We start from the raw sequence: 14,935 nt of genomic DNA, 5'->3' as shown, positions 1-14,935 counted from the left end.
TTTAGAGCTCATGTATTTAGTGATACCATTCTTGGTAAGTTGCTTAGGAAGTTGCATTTGTTTTAGATTTGTTATGTAATTTCGGAGCTTTATCCATTATTTATGATTGTATGTTGTTAAATGTTTAATTTTGCTTCTTTTATTGTTGTTAAGTGTTGGCTTGCGTAGCAGGTGTGGATGAGGCGCTGTCACGACCCCTTGATCATCCCAATTTGGTAAACAAGTGGTAACTAATAATAACTCAGGCCAAAATGAGAAATGTTGTCTCTTCTTATTCGGACACATGCCTCTCCTTGTTGTAAAAATAAAAAAATAGTAGACTAACAACTCAACGCTGCATTGTAGAAAATGAGGTTTTGTCACTCATGGATAAGAGAACAGCAAAAGAGTGCGTCTGAGCTAATCCAACAGAAAAACTAAGAATGACATCTAGCAGTATCCATTTACTAAAACCCTCCTTCCCTCCTAAAACCCTACCCAGATTCTCTCCATCTGTATTCACTCCTTTCAATTTACAGCTCCGACCTCGCCGGAGAAATTGCCTCTCTATTGGCTCCAAATCCCTCAATATCCAAGCCTGTAAGTCCGGCTCCACTTCTACTTCCAATTCCAACTCTGTTAATGACGAAACTGAGTCAGCTCAGCAGCTCTTTGAGGTAAATTTTATGATGAATGTGGTAAAAAGTTGTTAATTATGAATAGTTACTTCAGTAGTAAAATTGGTTTTTAATGCTATGTGATTTTGTTAAATGTGGATCAGAAACTGAAGGAGGCAGAGCGTGAACGGATAAATAAGTTAGAGGAATTTGAAAGAAAGGCAAATGTTCAATTAGAGAGGCAGCTTCTGCTGGCTTCAGAATGGAGTAGGAAATTGCTGGCTATGCAGGGAAAATTGAAGGGTACTGAGTGGGACCCCGAAAATTCTCATAAAATAGACTACAGTCAATTTCAGAACCTTCTCAATGCAAATAATGTGCAGTTTATGGAGTATTCCAACTATGGCCAGACCGTTTCAGGTTAATTATTATCTACGTGGTTACTTTTTTCATTTTGTTATGATAATGCTTTGCACATACACCTCGCTAAGCAATAGAAGGCCTTTTTTCGATCGAGCATCATAATAAATTAAAAGAATATGATTCAAGGTAGCAGGCACACACGTCAAGTTCCCCAGCTTAACTATTATGCGTGCGTTTGGGCAGCAGGTGCACAAATTGAAAGAATATAATTCTAGGTATTGAAGGTTCAGAGTCATTTTTAACTATTTTATTGTTGATTTCTGTCAATATCTAAATTTATAACTTAGTTATCAGTTATCAAGATGGTTTTCCACTTAGAATCATTTATGCAACATCTAATACTAGCTAATATCTTACAGCATTTCAGCTTTCTATTGGTTATATTTCAGATAAATGGGCAATGCATGAAATATGACTGGGGCAGTTAATCTTCACTATCCTTCCTGTCTAGATGTCTAAATTTTCTTTGTTTATTCCGTAGTTTGTTTTATTTGGTATTTCTGGTTTCTTTGTAGTGATTCTACCATATTACAAGGATGGAAAAACAAAAGGCTCAGGAGGGGAAAATAGAAAGGATATTGTTTTCAAGCGTCATGTTGTTGACCGGATGCCGATAGATTGCTGGAATGATGTTTGGAGGAAGTTGCATCAACAGCTTGTGAATGTAGATGTGTATAATGTGAATAACATCCCTGCTGAAGTCTACTCTACTGTTGCAACAGCAGTTGTGTGGTCTATGCGACTCGCCCTTTCAGTTGTCTTATACATTTGGATTGATAATAAGATGAGACCAATTTACTCAAAACTAATACCTTGCGATTTGGGAAGCGCCCCCAAAAAGATAAGCGAGCCACAAAAGCAGCGTGCCCTTGGTTCATTAGGAAAGAGCCGGTAATTGAAAACTTTAGCTGTTTGTTTATCTGTTTATTAGCTGTGAACTTCCTTTTCAGTTATATATGTTGTAGAGAAGTTGACTTTATATCTTAAAGCTCACTTTGTCAAAGTATTGCCTTTGTTTTGTAACCAGGCTTGAAATTGTATATGTTGTGAATTAGAATGATTTTACTGTGAGCTGTTGATAGGTAATAATTCTCCTTTAGGACCAATTTCCCTAAACTTTTGACTTGACTATGGAAGTGAAAATGCCCAAAATGCGGCATAATTTCAAAGCTCACATGTATGCCTAGTGCCTGGAAATGTAGTCATTGGAGCAAAGCTCAAAGTCTTAGAACTCCAATAGGTCTTCACTTGGTTTGTGAATTGTGCTTTTCTGAATCACCGTTGAAAATGTTAGTCTTGCGATTAAGCATCAAAATCTTTCTGACTTCTTTTTTTCCTTCCTTTTTGTGGATTTTATTCTAGAACCCTGTGGTCTAAATTCTTCTTGCTTTACTTGGAAAATAGCTGTCACAATGCATATGATTGCTTATTTCCTAAGAATTCCTTCTTATTTGTTGTTATTGTTGTTCTGTTCTTTTTGTTTCTTTTTACTATTTGCTTTTCAGTCAATAGAAGTGTTATACTGGTCATTTGCTTGCTGTATTTGTTATGTTTATGCACGCTTGTCAACTTGCATATACGTGAAGTGTGTAAGGGGTGAAGGGAATCAAAAAGGTATGAACATTTTGGAGTTTCTTGAGTAACAATGATAAATGCTAATTACAAATTAAAAAAAAGTGATAAATGCAAATAAGGAAAAAAAAAAAAGGAGATGATTTAGTTTTGCATGCAAGAAGCTTGTTTCTGTATTTTTATCTTTTCTGCTACTGTTTTATGACTATTGGAAAATGGGGAAAGCAACCTCACTGCAGAATAACCTTTTCTGTTATTAACATATCTGTATTCTTAACTGGACTACAGTTTGACCCCTTAATGCAACATTAGATTGTAATTCTCTTTTTACCATCTGCCATCAGAGCAAAATTCATATCAGCAGAAGAAAAAACTGGTATAACTTTTGATGATTTCGCTGGGCAAGAATATATTAAGAGAGAGCTTCAAGAGATTGTCCGAATACTGAAGAATGAAGACGAGTTTCAAAACAAAGGGATTTATTGTCCAAAAGGTGTGCTTCTCCATGGTCCTCCTGGAACTGGTAAAACACTTCTGGCAAAAGCTATAGCTGGAGAAGCGGGATTACCTTTTTTTGCTGCTAATGGTACTGATTTTGTTGAGGTGAGAAGTACTCACGATTGCAACCTTCAGATACACTAAAATGGATGAGTAAATTCTGACAGTTGCAAGATTGTGAAAGTTTTGTTAATTGATTTGTGTTTTGGGTAACAACATGCACTTACAGGGTTAAACACGGCATCTATGACAATCAGCTATAATGGACTCAAAAATGAAAGCTGCATTCCAATTATATTGGCAAATCCATACTTTTAAGTTGCAAAATTATCGATGAACATATTCCTGGTTTTCCTGCCGTATTCCAACAATTGCATGTTAAAGATAACAAAGTTTTCATTAGCTTCTGTCTTCTGTTTCTTGAACCTGTTTTGTTTATTTCTGGTAAACACTTGCATGTTTGTTCATTTGTTTCTTTCTTTTTATTTTTTAACATATAAATCTTGTTTCTCTTTCCAATTTTGCTTTAGCTTATTTTCAGTTCTTTATATCTGAACAAAAACATTGTGGGATATCTTATTGGATGCTATAAATTAGCACGACTGAACTGAACGTCTTCGGTCATTCCTTCCTTCTAGTAAACCTTTTGTAATCACTTACCTGCTTTTTGTGGGATTTCACTGGGTTTTTTGTTGTTGTTGTTGTTACCTGCTTTTTGTGCTATATTCGCGATGCTACAAAGCTGGATCGTGGACCATCAACTGTCAGTCTTAGTTCCCCACAGTAGCAGGATAGACTTTAATTAGGATGCTGGTAAAGCTTATAGATGATTCTTTGATGGCCTGTCCTATGTTGTGGTCTCCACGGACATGTTTCAATTGTTAATGTCCAGAAACTCCTCAGAAATTAATAGCCCGAAGTAATCATCCTGGGTATGATCGGTTAGCAAAAGCAAGATATCTCATGTTTGAGCACTATCTAACTTTCTACATCGGTCTGTAGGAAAATTTATCTAACAGCTGACTATGTTTGGTGCGAAAGAATTTGTGCCTCAACCCAAAACCTTAAGATAATGGGTGGAGTGACCCAGAGCATTATTGACTCTTTTGGAAAGCCTACACAACCAATAAGGGACAAGTGTATTCCCTAACTTCCTCCGGCACGTGTAACCCAGTTCTAGGGTTTACACGGGAGTTGAAGATTTAAATTCTTATCAACCTGTTACCTTAACAAGAGTGAGCATGAAGTAGAGGGGGACAAATTAGACTCAACAAGCTAATGAGTGGAGTTGGAGCTATGTCACGAGCGCGATAGGATGAATTAGAGAGAGATATGTAGAAGCCCAGAGTAGCCAATGGGCTGAATTGAGAGAGAAGCCCAGAGCAATATGAAGAGAGAAAGCGGTTGGCTCGATGGGCTGAATTCAGAGATAGATAAAGAAGCCAAAAGTAGCTCCATGTGCCGAGTGTCGAGAGAGAAGCCCAAGCGGTAAAATAAGCTAGTTAGGTTGAGCTCTCCTATTCAAAGAATAAAAATAAAAATAATAAAAAGGGAGAAAGTACAAAATACAACAACATACCCAGTATAATCTCACAAGTGGGGTATGGGGAGGGTAGTGTGTATGCAGACCTTACCCCTACCTGGAGAGGTAGAGAGGTTGTTTCCGATATACCCTCTGCTTAAGATAAGGTGGAAAGGAAGAAAAGGGAAAAAGAAGAAGAAGAAGAAAGAAAGACGAGGGAGACAAAAGACGATAAGGAAAAAGAAGAGAAAAAGTAGCATCAGATAGTAACAATCAGGGAGCAACAATTTCCAGTAAAAGGGAGAAAGAGTTGCATCTAATAGTAACAATCAGGGAGCAACAATTTCCAGTAGCAATTTTCAAAAAAAAATGGACGAGGTTACTACGTACCAGATAAAATAACAAACTAAAAGGAAGTAACTTTCAACCAACAACAAGAATATACTAGTACTACTGGTAAACCTAGGAGAAACTTACAACTACCTGTCAACGCACCATCTTAATCTTCGACCTCCACACCTTCCTATCGCTAGGAGAAAGTACAAAATAAATATATAAAAATAAAAAGGGAACTCTATACACAACTTATAGTTAGGAACTTACCTTCTCAAAAAAAAAATGGAAAAGGGAAAAGCCAATTATGACAAATTTATGAAAAAATCAATTATAGTAAATGTGTTGCCGAAACCCAAACATGATAAGAAAATGAGGGCAAACGACTAACAAATCTCCTCTTTGACCTGAATTTTCTGACAAAATAAATTTGCCCAGTCTTCTTCATATAATCTTCAACAAGTCGAATCTTCCTTCACAATAACCGCAAAGGGTTGAACATCCAAATCACCCCCGGCAAGTCTCTGCCTTCGCCACAAATTTCTCTAAAAAAAACTTCATTATTGTTAAATTGGCTGCAATAGCTAGAATTAAACCCGCTTTGAACCTGTCTTAATCCTCGATCTGACACCGTGAATAAGACTTAAAAGTTAGAAAGTGATTTGGAGGAAAACAAATTCCTCTAAATTACTTTCTGAGTTCTTTTACAAATTTTAAGTTATTCATTTTCTTTTAATTACATAATATAAGTAGAATGCTTAAACGTGTGCTTATTCTAATAGTTTATGCTTTTAGATAAGATGATCATAGAATTCAATATGGTATCAGAGCTGGCAAGCCTGTTTAATGAAAAACTGGCTGGCTCTGACTACCTTGCGGAGCAAACAAAAGATCCCGGGTTCAAATCTCACTAAAAGGGTAGCCCAATGCACGAAGTATCCCGCATTCACACAGGGTCCGAAGAAGGGCCGCACCCCAAGGGGTGTGATGTAGACAGCCTACCCTGATGCAAGCATCAATGGCTGATTCCACAGCTTGAATGCGTGACGCACATGTAAGGAATTGTGCTGGCACGTAATATACTTAAGTATTTAAATGTGTGCTCTTGTGGGATAATACTGGGTATGTTGTTGTATTTAAATGTGTGCTCTCTCTGTAGCTTAAGTCTTAAGATGAGATGGTCTCACAATTCATTACTTCGTTGGGGTGTAAATAGTAAGGTTGGAGGAGTGGAAGTAAATGTGGAAGGGGAAGGATCATTTCACTTATTTGGTATAAAGAAGAGCAAAAGTAGTTAAAGTTGAGGGATTGAGTGCCCCTACAGTTGATCCATTCAAAAGTGGATGCATCATCTTCTATTTATGAAGAACTTATTTACTAGAATATTGTGTTACAAGTTCCTTTCTATCTCCAGGAGAGTGCTGCGTTCTATTTTGTAATGCACTTTGTCTCATTCATGCGGAAGTCGGGCTTTGATGTTACATTTTATGCCGCTTCATCACCGTTTGGAAGAAGTACTTGCCGATCTGAGAAGTAAAAGCGCTCACTACTATAATGCCATCGTATCATGAAAAGTTATGGAAATAGACTGTTCAAATTTCTTTTTCGTCTGAAACCACAACCGCTAAATTTATTTCCTTAACTGATTCTGAAATCCCCGCATACAAAGTCAAATAGGAGATTCCAAACAAAAATGCTAATTATTGTAGGAACGGCTTTATCCCAGTCAAATTGAGTCCAAGGGAAAGGGTAAAATTATTTCAGAGCACTAAATTGCCTATTTCAAAGTGCATGTGGGTCAGAAAATGGTGATAAAATTTTCCACGTTCCTTTTATCCCTTGCCACTATGTATACCTTGTTGTTTCTCCTTCATGCTATGGAGTTTGGGTTAGCTCTATTAGTCAGCATTCCTTCTTTGTCTAGCTGTAATAGAGGGACAGCATGTCCTAAGAATATGTACCCATTATCCCAAAAAGCAGATATCTTTTTTCCTGCTTATCAAACGAGTTGGTGACTTCAGCAATATTCTTTAAACCTTCAGCAGAATGTAACCCAAGATAGGGAAAAATAAGTAGGAGGAAGTAGACAAAACCAGAAGCATGTGCCCTAAGGCCCTTAGCCTAGGCTTCTTTACTTCCATATGTGTGTACTATCTATACTAGCACTCCAATATTTGATTCAGGAATTTCTCCTTTTGTTTTGGCAGCATTTGTAGCGTCTAACCTTTCACATCTATGCAGATGTTTGCCGGTGTGGCTGCTTCACGTGTGAAGGACCTTTTTTCCAGTGCCAGATCATTTGCTCCTTCTATTATTTTCATTGATGAGATAGATGCAATTGGCAGCAAACGTGGTGGACCAGATATTGGTGGGGTATGATACAATATCTTTTTCTTTTTTTTCTTTGCATAATAAATAACTTATTCTCCCGTTAGTAATTTTTGGTTTTGAGATATCACTCTTCACTGGTAATTATGAAATGACGTTCAAGTTCATATGAAACTTGGATGCATGTCTTCTTAACCCATCTGCAGATATTTCCATATCCTTGTTCTCTAAGAGCTGTGCCTACACGCTATTGTGTCTGTCACTTCTAAACCTATACAACAAATGTACAAAAAAGCAAGAAAAAAGGTGCTTACTCAAAAAAAAAAAAAAGCAATAAAGGGTGGGTTTTCTTTTGGTTAGGGGGTTAAATAGAGGGACTTAGATTAACTTAAGCGCATCTAGTGGATAGTTTGTTTTCAGGTGCTCCTTTGTCAATTTGGTGGTCATCTTTACTTTGACTATTGCTTAGCCTTTTGGTATAATGGTATCCACAAGTGCAATATTGAATAATATATTGAAGACTTGTCACTACCAGAAAAACAATAACTGTGCCTCAATCCTGAACTAGTTGGGAATAGGAAATAGGTCAGCTCCAGTGGACCGTTTCCTTTCAATAATTTGTCTTTACAAATAAATTAGGAGTTCTCTAACACTAGAGGTTCTCTGCATTACCGACATACAATACTCTGAACAATCTAAAAAGACTCCTGGCGAACACCAAAGGTATGTAAGTGTATCAACATGACTAAGCCTTAATTCAAACTAGTTGGTGTTGCCTATAAGGATCTTTTGATTATAGTATGTTATGTTTTTCTAAGTTTTCACAGATATCGAGAGACTGTTGGCAAACAACTTCTTTTCACGTGATGTTAGTTCTGCCTCCTCTCGATCTTAACACTTTTGATTATCGTAGTGTCATAGTTATAGACCGGTGCAATTGGAAGTCCACAGAGAACATAGCCGAACCATCTGAGACTACTTTCTCTTGTTTTATCCTCTATATGTGCTACTTGCACCTTTTAGTGACTGTAATCATTTTATGATCATGTCAAATCTTGTATAATCGTATATCTATTCTAACATTTACATTTCTATGACACTCATCTTGTGAACATCTTAGGCCTTATAGGCTCAACAATCACCCCGTATAATAGTTTTGGTCTCACAATTCTCCTATAGAATTTGCCTTTCACGGGGGTAAATATCTTCCTACTGCAGAGCTGTCCTGCTGCACCCTTCTATTTAAGCTATTCTAGTTTATCTGTTATCTCTTGATCTGTCATACCATTCATCTAGAACACTGAGTTTAAATATCTGGATTGTCTACCCTAGGAACTGCAGTCCCGTCTAATATCACTTCAACTTCATTCTTGTTATGGGGAGCTAAATCTACAATACATATATTCTGTATTACTTCTAATACTAAACGTCTTGCTTCTCCATAGTACGTTCAGTTGGTTCGCTCACTAATTTCGTTAATTAACATACATCTGCACTGCGTTGAAATAATTTTATGTATTAAACGACATGTGTTTGCTTTCTTAGGGTGGTGCAGAGAGGGAACAGGGGCTTCTTCAGATATTGACGGAAATGGATGGATTTAAAGTGTCAACATCACAGGTACAGTATAGTTAAGATGATGGTTTCCCATAGAGAAGTAATAGGAGCTTCTAAGGTTTGCTGTTAAATGCTGATTTATCAGGTATTAGTTATTGGTGCAACCAATAGATTGGACATTCTTGATCCTGCGCTGTTAAGAAAGGGTCGTTTTGACAAGATTATTAGGGTCGGTTTGCCCTCAAAAGACGGTAGATTGGCCATATTGATGGTATGTCGCTGCTTGCTCACTAATGATTGACATCTATTAATCTTTAGAAGATTGTCTGGATTTCTTGTGTCAGTATGTTTGATCCTCATTTCAAATATCTCAGGTACATGCTCGAAATAAATTTTTCCGGTCAGAAGAGGAAAAGGACACTTTGTTACAGGAAATTGCAGAGCTCACAGAAGATTTTACTGGAGCTGAACTTCAAAATATATTGTACATAATCCTCAACTGTAATTCCTTTTAATTCAGCATTTGGAGGGACTAGCTCACACCTTCTTCTGGGCAGGAATGAAGCTGGAATATTGACTGCGAGGAAAGACTTAGATTATATTGGACGAGATGAACTTCTTGAGGCCTTGAAGAGGGTAGGTGCTAAAAATTGAGATGTGCAGCATCTTTTATATGTTTGAATCAGGTCATTATGTTCATGTTATATCATATAATATTACAGCAAAAGGGTACATTTGAAACGGGTCAAGAAGATAGCACTGAGGTCCCTGAGGAGCTAACACTGAGACTAGCTTACAGAGAAGCTGCTGTTGCAGTTCTTGCATGTTACCTTCCAGATCCCTACCGACCATTCACTGAGGTTTAACTCATACAGATATCATGTTACTCATTCTTAGTATTTCTTAAATTTGCAATGTGCTCATATTCCTGTATATTTGGTCTTTGGTATAATGACAGACGGATATCAAATCCATCCGTAGTCAGCCCAATATGCAATTCATGGAAATTGGAGGCAGAGTGTTTAAAAGGAAAGCAGATTATGTGAACTCAATAGTCCGTGCATGTGCTCGTAAGTTGGAAAATGAAATAATATTTCTGTGTTCAATATTGTCGTTCTATAAACACTTGTGTGAATCTTCTTTATGGATCTTTTGTTTGAAATCGGTTTCTCACTGTTCCCATCTCCAACAATGGTATTGTACTATAACACGTTATGTGACTTTCTTAGGTTCTCTGCAGCTTCCTGCTACTTTATTATTTAGATAAGGAGAATATTAACTGAGGAATTTGCTAAGCAAGTCCTTGAGAATGGGAAAGTTCGTTAAGGTAAAACAATGCTGGATCAATATATTGAGGATGGGAGATACTGTAGTAGCTTAAGTAAACTTAGGGGAAAATATTAGAGTTTTTGTTGGAAGTAAACTTGATGTGAAGGTACCTTTCTACCTTGCCCAAAAAAAAGAAGAGGTTCAGGAACCTTTCTGTATATCTCTACTTGGGTGATGTTTTCCTGAATCTATGTTTCAACTCCTGTTCATTTTACAGCGTAAGAATGTCTATCCCTGATAAACCCTCCAAATGGTGATCTCTACCCACCAGTGAGTCTTCAAGCATATCAGCTGTGAGGTTGTCGAGAGTTAAGTTGCGGAACAAGCTACCCATCAGAGCCAAGGAGTATGCTAGATAGGAGTACAATGACCTTAACCTTCTATGTTGACTCCAGGAGCTCAGTTACTGAAATATTTGACTGTAATTTCGTATGGAAAGTTTTAAAATTGGAAGCTTTGACATTCATAACTTCTTGGTTATGTCACTGCTGCTGTAAGAATTCAAATAAAACCTTACTATCAATTATCAAAAAAGGAAAAAGGAATTCAAATTAAACCAAAAATGAGATAATTCCAGATATATTAAAAGTGGTTACAATCATTAGGTAGAAATATTGGGAATTTAAGCCTATACTTACTCATATTAATCAATCAATCAATATTCTGAGCTTCTATTTCCGACTAGTTAGGGTCGGATATATGAATTCTCTATGAGCGTTTCGCTTAACTAGAGCGTAAATCACTTTAATACAGGTTATTAATTTGTTTAAGTCAAATTAAAGCATTTTGGACTAAGGGTCCTCTAAAATTCAACATTACTTCCTGCATTGACATACAAGTGTCTGACCAAGCTAAAAAAGACCAAAAAGGGGTTCATGGCAAACACCAGCTTAATATATGTGCGACCACAATAATAAAGCCTTAATCCCAGCTAATTGTTATTGTCTATGTGGATATTTTGCTACTAGAACCGTAGAACATGATCATTTTGAATGTATGTAACATTATATGACTGCACATCTGGGTTTCAACGGTACTCATCTAATACCCAACATTCTTTCTTCAACGATTTCGGTCTTCCTGTCGCATAGTGCTCCCTTATCTAAGGCCCTTCATTCTCACGACCATTTTGATAAAGCTTCCTTTCCATTTTGTTGGTTAGATTCCTGTCCCATAGCACTCTCAACAATCCAATTTTTTGTTCTGTGTGTTACATCATCATCACCATGATCATCATCATAATCTATCACGCATGTACTCTGTCTTAATTTTAGTTACCCTAAAAGAATGCTCTATAGTGCTTTCATAGTTCGAGCTTTTGGTTAATTTCGTTGCTTAGTTTCGTCGATTAACATAATATCATCTAAAAATGACATGCACCATGGAACTTTATTCTAAATACTATTGGTTAGGTTATCCATAACAGGGGCAAACAAGGACTCAAGGCAAATCCTTGGTATAAACTCACGATTATGGGATACTTCTGCATATCTTCTTCCGCTATTTTTCATACTTGTGACTGTCATCTATATATCTTTTATAGCGTTATATACTTGATATAAATTCCTTTTGTCTCAGCACTTCTTTTACACTCTGCTTTTTCTAGGTCAATGAATGTCATTTGCAAAATTCTCTTCCTCTTTTATAAATTTCCATCAATATTCTTAACAAAAGTATAGCCATTATCGTAGTCTCGTAGATTTATCATAATTCAAACTGGTAATCTGTTCGTCTTGTAATGTCTCTAAGTTTGTGCTTTATTACATCTTTTTCAAAGTTTCAAAGCTTGCAAGGCATTGGTTTGAGAGGTTGCACAATTTAGAACATGATAGATTCAATACATCTGTATGAACACAATAACATGGAAAATCCATGGAAATACCCCTAATATCAAAGATAAATAGACATCACGTGTTACAATATGAACCCTGCTTAAAAGGCCTTTTTTTTGTTTCTTTGTTATTTTCCTTTTGCTTGGTTTGATTCTTTCATGTGGACCACTGATAGATCGACTCTGTAGCCAGAGTAATTGAGGAAAAAATGTTTGGAGTTGACAATCTATGTTGGATCTCTGCAAAAGCAACTTTAGAAGCTTCCAGGCTTGCAGAATTTTTGATACTTCAGACAGGGTTGACTGCCTTGGGAAAAGCTTATTACAGATACCAGAGAGATCTCGTACCAAACGTGAGTATATACTGGATTTTATATAAGCTATAAGTTTATTAGATGTCTAATTTGCATTCTTGTTATTGTGTTTTGCAGCTCCCTTCTAAAATTGAAGCACTTAGAGATGAGTACATGAGATATGCCATGGAGAAATGTTTGTCTATTCTAAAGGAGAACCATGCCGCTGTAGAGACAATTACAGGTAAAGTTATTTAATCTTGATTATCTAGCCACTTTAAGGATTGTCTCCAAGATTTGTAAAATTGTGCAACTGGCTTTGGATACTTACTGTTGATTGGCTCATGCTTGTGTGTTGACTATTGATCAGATGTGTTGCTTGAGGAAGGAGAGATCAAAGCTGATGAAATTTGGAGCATATACAAAAGCTCGCCTAAAAGTCCTCAGGTGATTCGTTACTTCTCTTGCCAGCGGTTTTACTGATTTGATTGAGGAAGAGTTATGCAATTTTCTTCTTTTCTATTCCTTTTCTTTCCTCCCCAAAAAAGAAAAAGAAATAAAAACAACTAAGAAGGAGCCTTCCAGAGTACACTTACGTCATTGATAAAACATTTTCGAGGAGGTTGTACTGGTTCGGTGTTCTTTGGAGTAGATTTGGCATACAGGCAAACTGGGCTTGTGTCCAAGCTCTTGGGTTACATGTTGCATAATTTAGAGATCGACAACACCTATTCACTCGGAAAATGCCATTGTGCTTACTGTCGGTGGCATACGAGCAACTGCCTCTTGCTTTTTTTCCCCTCTCGTGCTTGGCCACTCTGCTTGCTTAATATTACTCTTCTACTTGAATGTTGCTGCAAAATAGCATTTGTAGTTTTAAAGTTTCTTTCATTTTTCAGCCTACTGTGAGTCCTGTTGATGAATATGGAGCCCTTATATATGCTGGAAGGTGGGGAGTCCATGGGGTTTCACTTCCAGGGAGGGTGACATTTGCACCTGGAAATGTTGGATTTTCAACTTTTGGTGCACCACGACCTATGGAGGTAAGCACAATGGATGCTGTATTTAGTGATCTTTATGATGAATACTCTATGTATTGATGGCATTTCTTTTTTTACGCAGACCCAGATAATTAGTGATGAAACGTGGAAGCTAATAGATGGTATATGGGATAAAAGGGTCGAGGAAATAAAAGCTGCAGCATCAGTTGAAATTGAAGAAGACAAGGAGAAACCACAGCTTCTGATGCCCAGTCATTTCCTATAGCATCCAAATAACAAATACAGGTTTTGACACTAGTTCTGGGTGGCATATGTTGTGCAGCTATGACTTTATTTTGTTTGTTTTAATTCCATGAGAATGTGACGTCATTTCCTGATTGCCTGAGTTGCATTATTGCTTGGCCCATATTATTTTCTAAAAATTAAATGCATATTATTGGACCAGGAAAGGCTTTTTTTTGGGGTGGGGTTGGGGGGTTTGTTAGTGTAGATCCTGACCTGTTCACTAAAAGCAAAGTTGAGTTTGTAACCCAGTGAGCTTAGTAATCAGCATAAAGCTTGTGAACATTTGCTAAACTGAGTTGAAGCATATGACTACTCAACCTTCACTTTAAGCAGGAGTAACTTGCCATTAATGGCTTAGTGCCTGGAGATGCAAGCCAGAAACATATTCGTCATTATTATAGCACAAACAAATTAGTTTGGGAAATTTTTTACCTGCCTCTGTCCAGAAATGCTCATACTACGTTCCTTTTTGAGTTGTCCCACAATGTTGTTCCCTTTCCTTAAGTAGAAATTTTAGTACATCTTAAAATACTGCAAAATGTTTTGTGGGTCCTACTTTTATTGTTGTCAATACAAATTTATCCTTATTATATCATTCTGCAATACAGAAAGTCAAAAAATGATACATGTCTCTCAACAGATAACTAAACATTTTCAGCTTCTCTTAATTATTATGCAAAGTCAAAGTGTGGCAAGCAAACTGGACGGAGGGGGTATTAATCAATGTTCCTCCTGATTTGCGTAATTGGTTGCAGGCAGGCTGCTGTACTCTTCATTTGTTGTTTGTTTTAGATATAAGGAGCCAGCCACTCGCATTGCTCGAAGAAGTGTCTTGACATCTGTAGCATATTCATGTTTTTTGAGATTAGATCTAGTCCGCGGCTATGCTATGCATATCTTCATGTGAGATAATAAATTATTCCGACGAGGCCAGCTTAAAAGCTAGCCGCTTGTGGAGTGTTTTGGAGGAATGCCAAGCTGAAAAATTAGCAGCACAAGGAAAAGAAACTCAAGAGGGGCGAAGAAACTTATTCTAGATGATGGGATACAAGGTGGCCCTTTTAGTCCAATCAGTCCATCAACTCAGCTGGGTTCCCCACTGGTCGGGAAAGTGCCTTTTAGTTAAATTTTGTAATTATTCCTACACCAACTCCAACCCCCTTCCCTGTCCCTTAAAAGTCCCATCGAAAATTTTGTAATAACTGGAGATTCAACTTCCTCTGCTTCAAAATAGGTTATAGTGGTGATACCATTGTCATAATTACTTTTAGATCAGTTAGTGCAGTGTTAGTTTTGCTGTATTCTGAACTCAAATTCATTGCTTTCCCTCATCAGCTAGCGTGATTAAATTCTTGAGCTTTTTTCTC

General features: G+C 37.1%; 1 protein-coding gene across 3 annotated transcripts; it reads left to right on the top strand.

The window, feature by feature from the left end:
- Window positions 1-258: 258 nt before the first annotated feature.
- Window positions 259-14,935, top strand: LOC107764341 (putative inactive ATP-dependent zinc metalloprotease FTSHI 4, chloroplastic). Of its 3 annotated transcripts, none has more exons than XM_075226474.1 (17): window positions 259-656; window positions 761-1,016; window positions 1,535-1,910; window positions 2,936-3,194; window positions 7,186-7,317; window positions 8,818-8,892; window positions 8,975-9,100; window positions 9,204-9,313; window positions 9,387-9,465; window positions 9,552-9,689; window positions 9,788-9,899; window positions 12,179-12,342; window positions 12,421-12,526; window positions 12,653-12,729; window positions 13,182-13,325; window positions 13,405-13,568; window positions 14,324-14,935. In XM_075226474.1, the coding sequence occupies exons 1-16, from the start codon at window positions 423-425 to the stop codon at window positions 13,546-13,548; spliced, it is 2,532 nt and encodes an 843-aa protein (XP_075082575.1). In that variant the 5' UTR covers window positions 259-422; the 3' UTR covers window positions 13,549-13,568; window positions 14,324-14,935. The 3 variants fall into 3 exon arrangements, with proteins under 3 accessions (XP_075082575.1, XP_075082577.1, XP_075082576.1); XM_075226476.1 differs by having other exon boundaries at window positions 264-656; window positions 14,361-14,935; XM_075226475.1 differs by having other exon boundaries at window positions 264-656; window positions 14,328-14,935.

This window comes from Nicotiana tabacum, chromosome 12 (genome assembly GCF_000715075.1).
Source record: "Nicotiana tabacum cultivar K326 chromosome 12, ASM71507v2, whole genome shotgun sequence".
Lineage (NCBI taxonomy): Eukaryota > Viridiplantae > Streptophyta > Magnoliopsida > Solanales > Solanaceae > Nicotiana > Nicotiana tabacum.
Note: the sequence above shows the minus strand (reverse complement) of the source record. Positions and strands in the feature narration are given on the sequence as shown.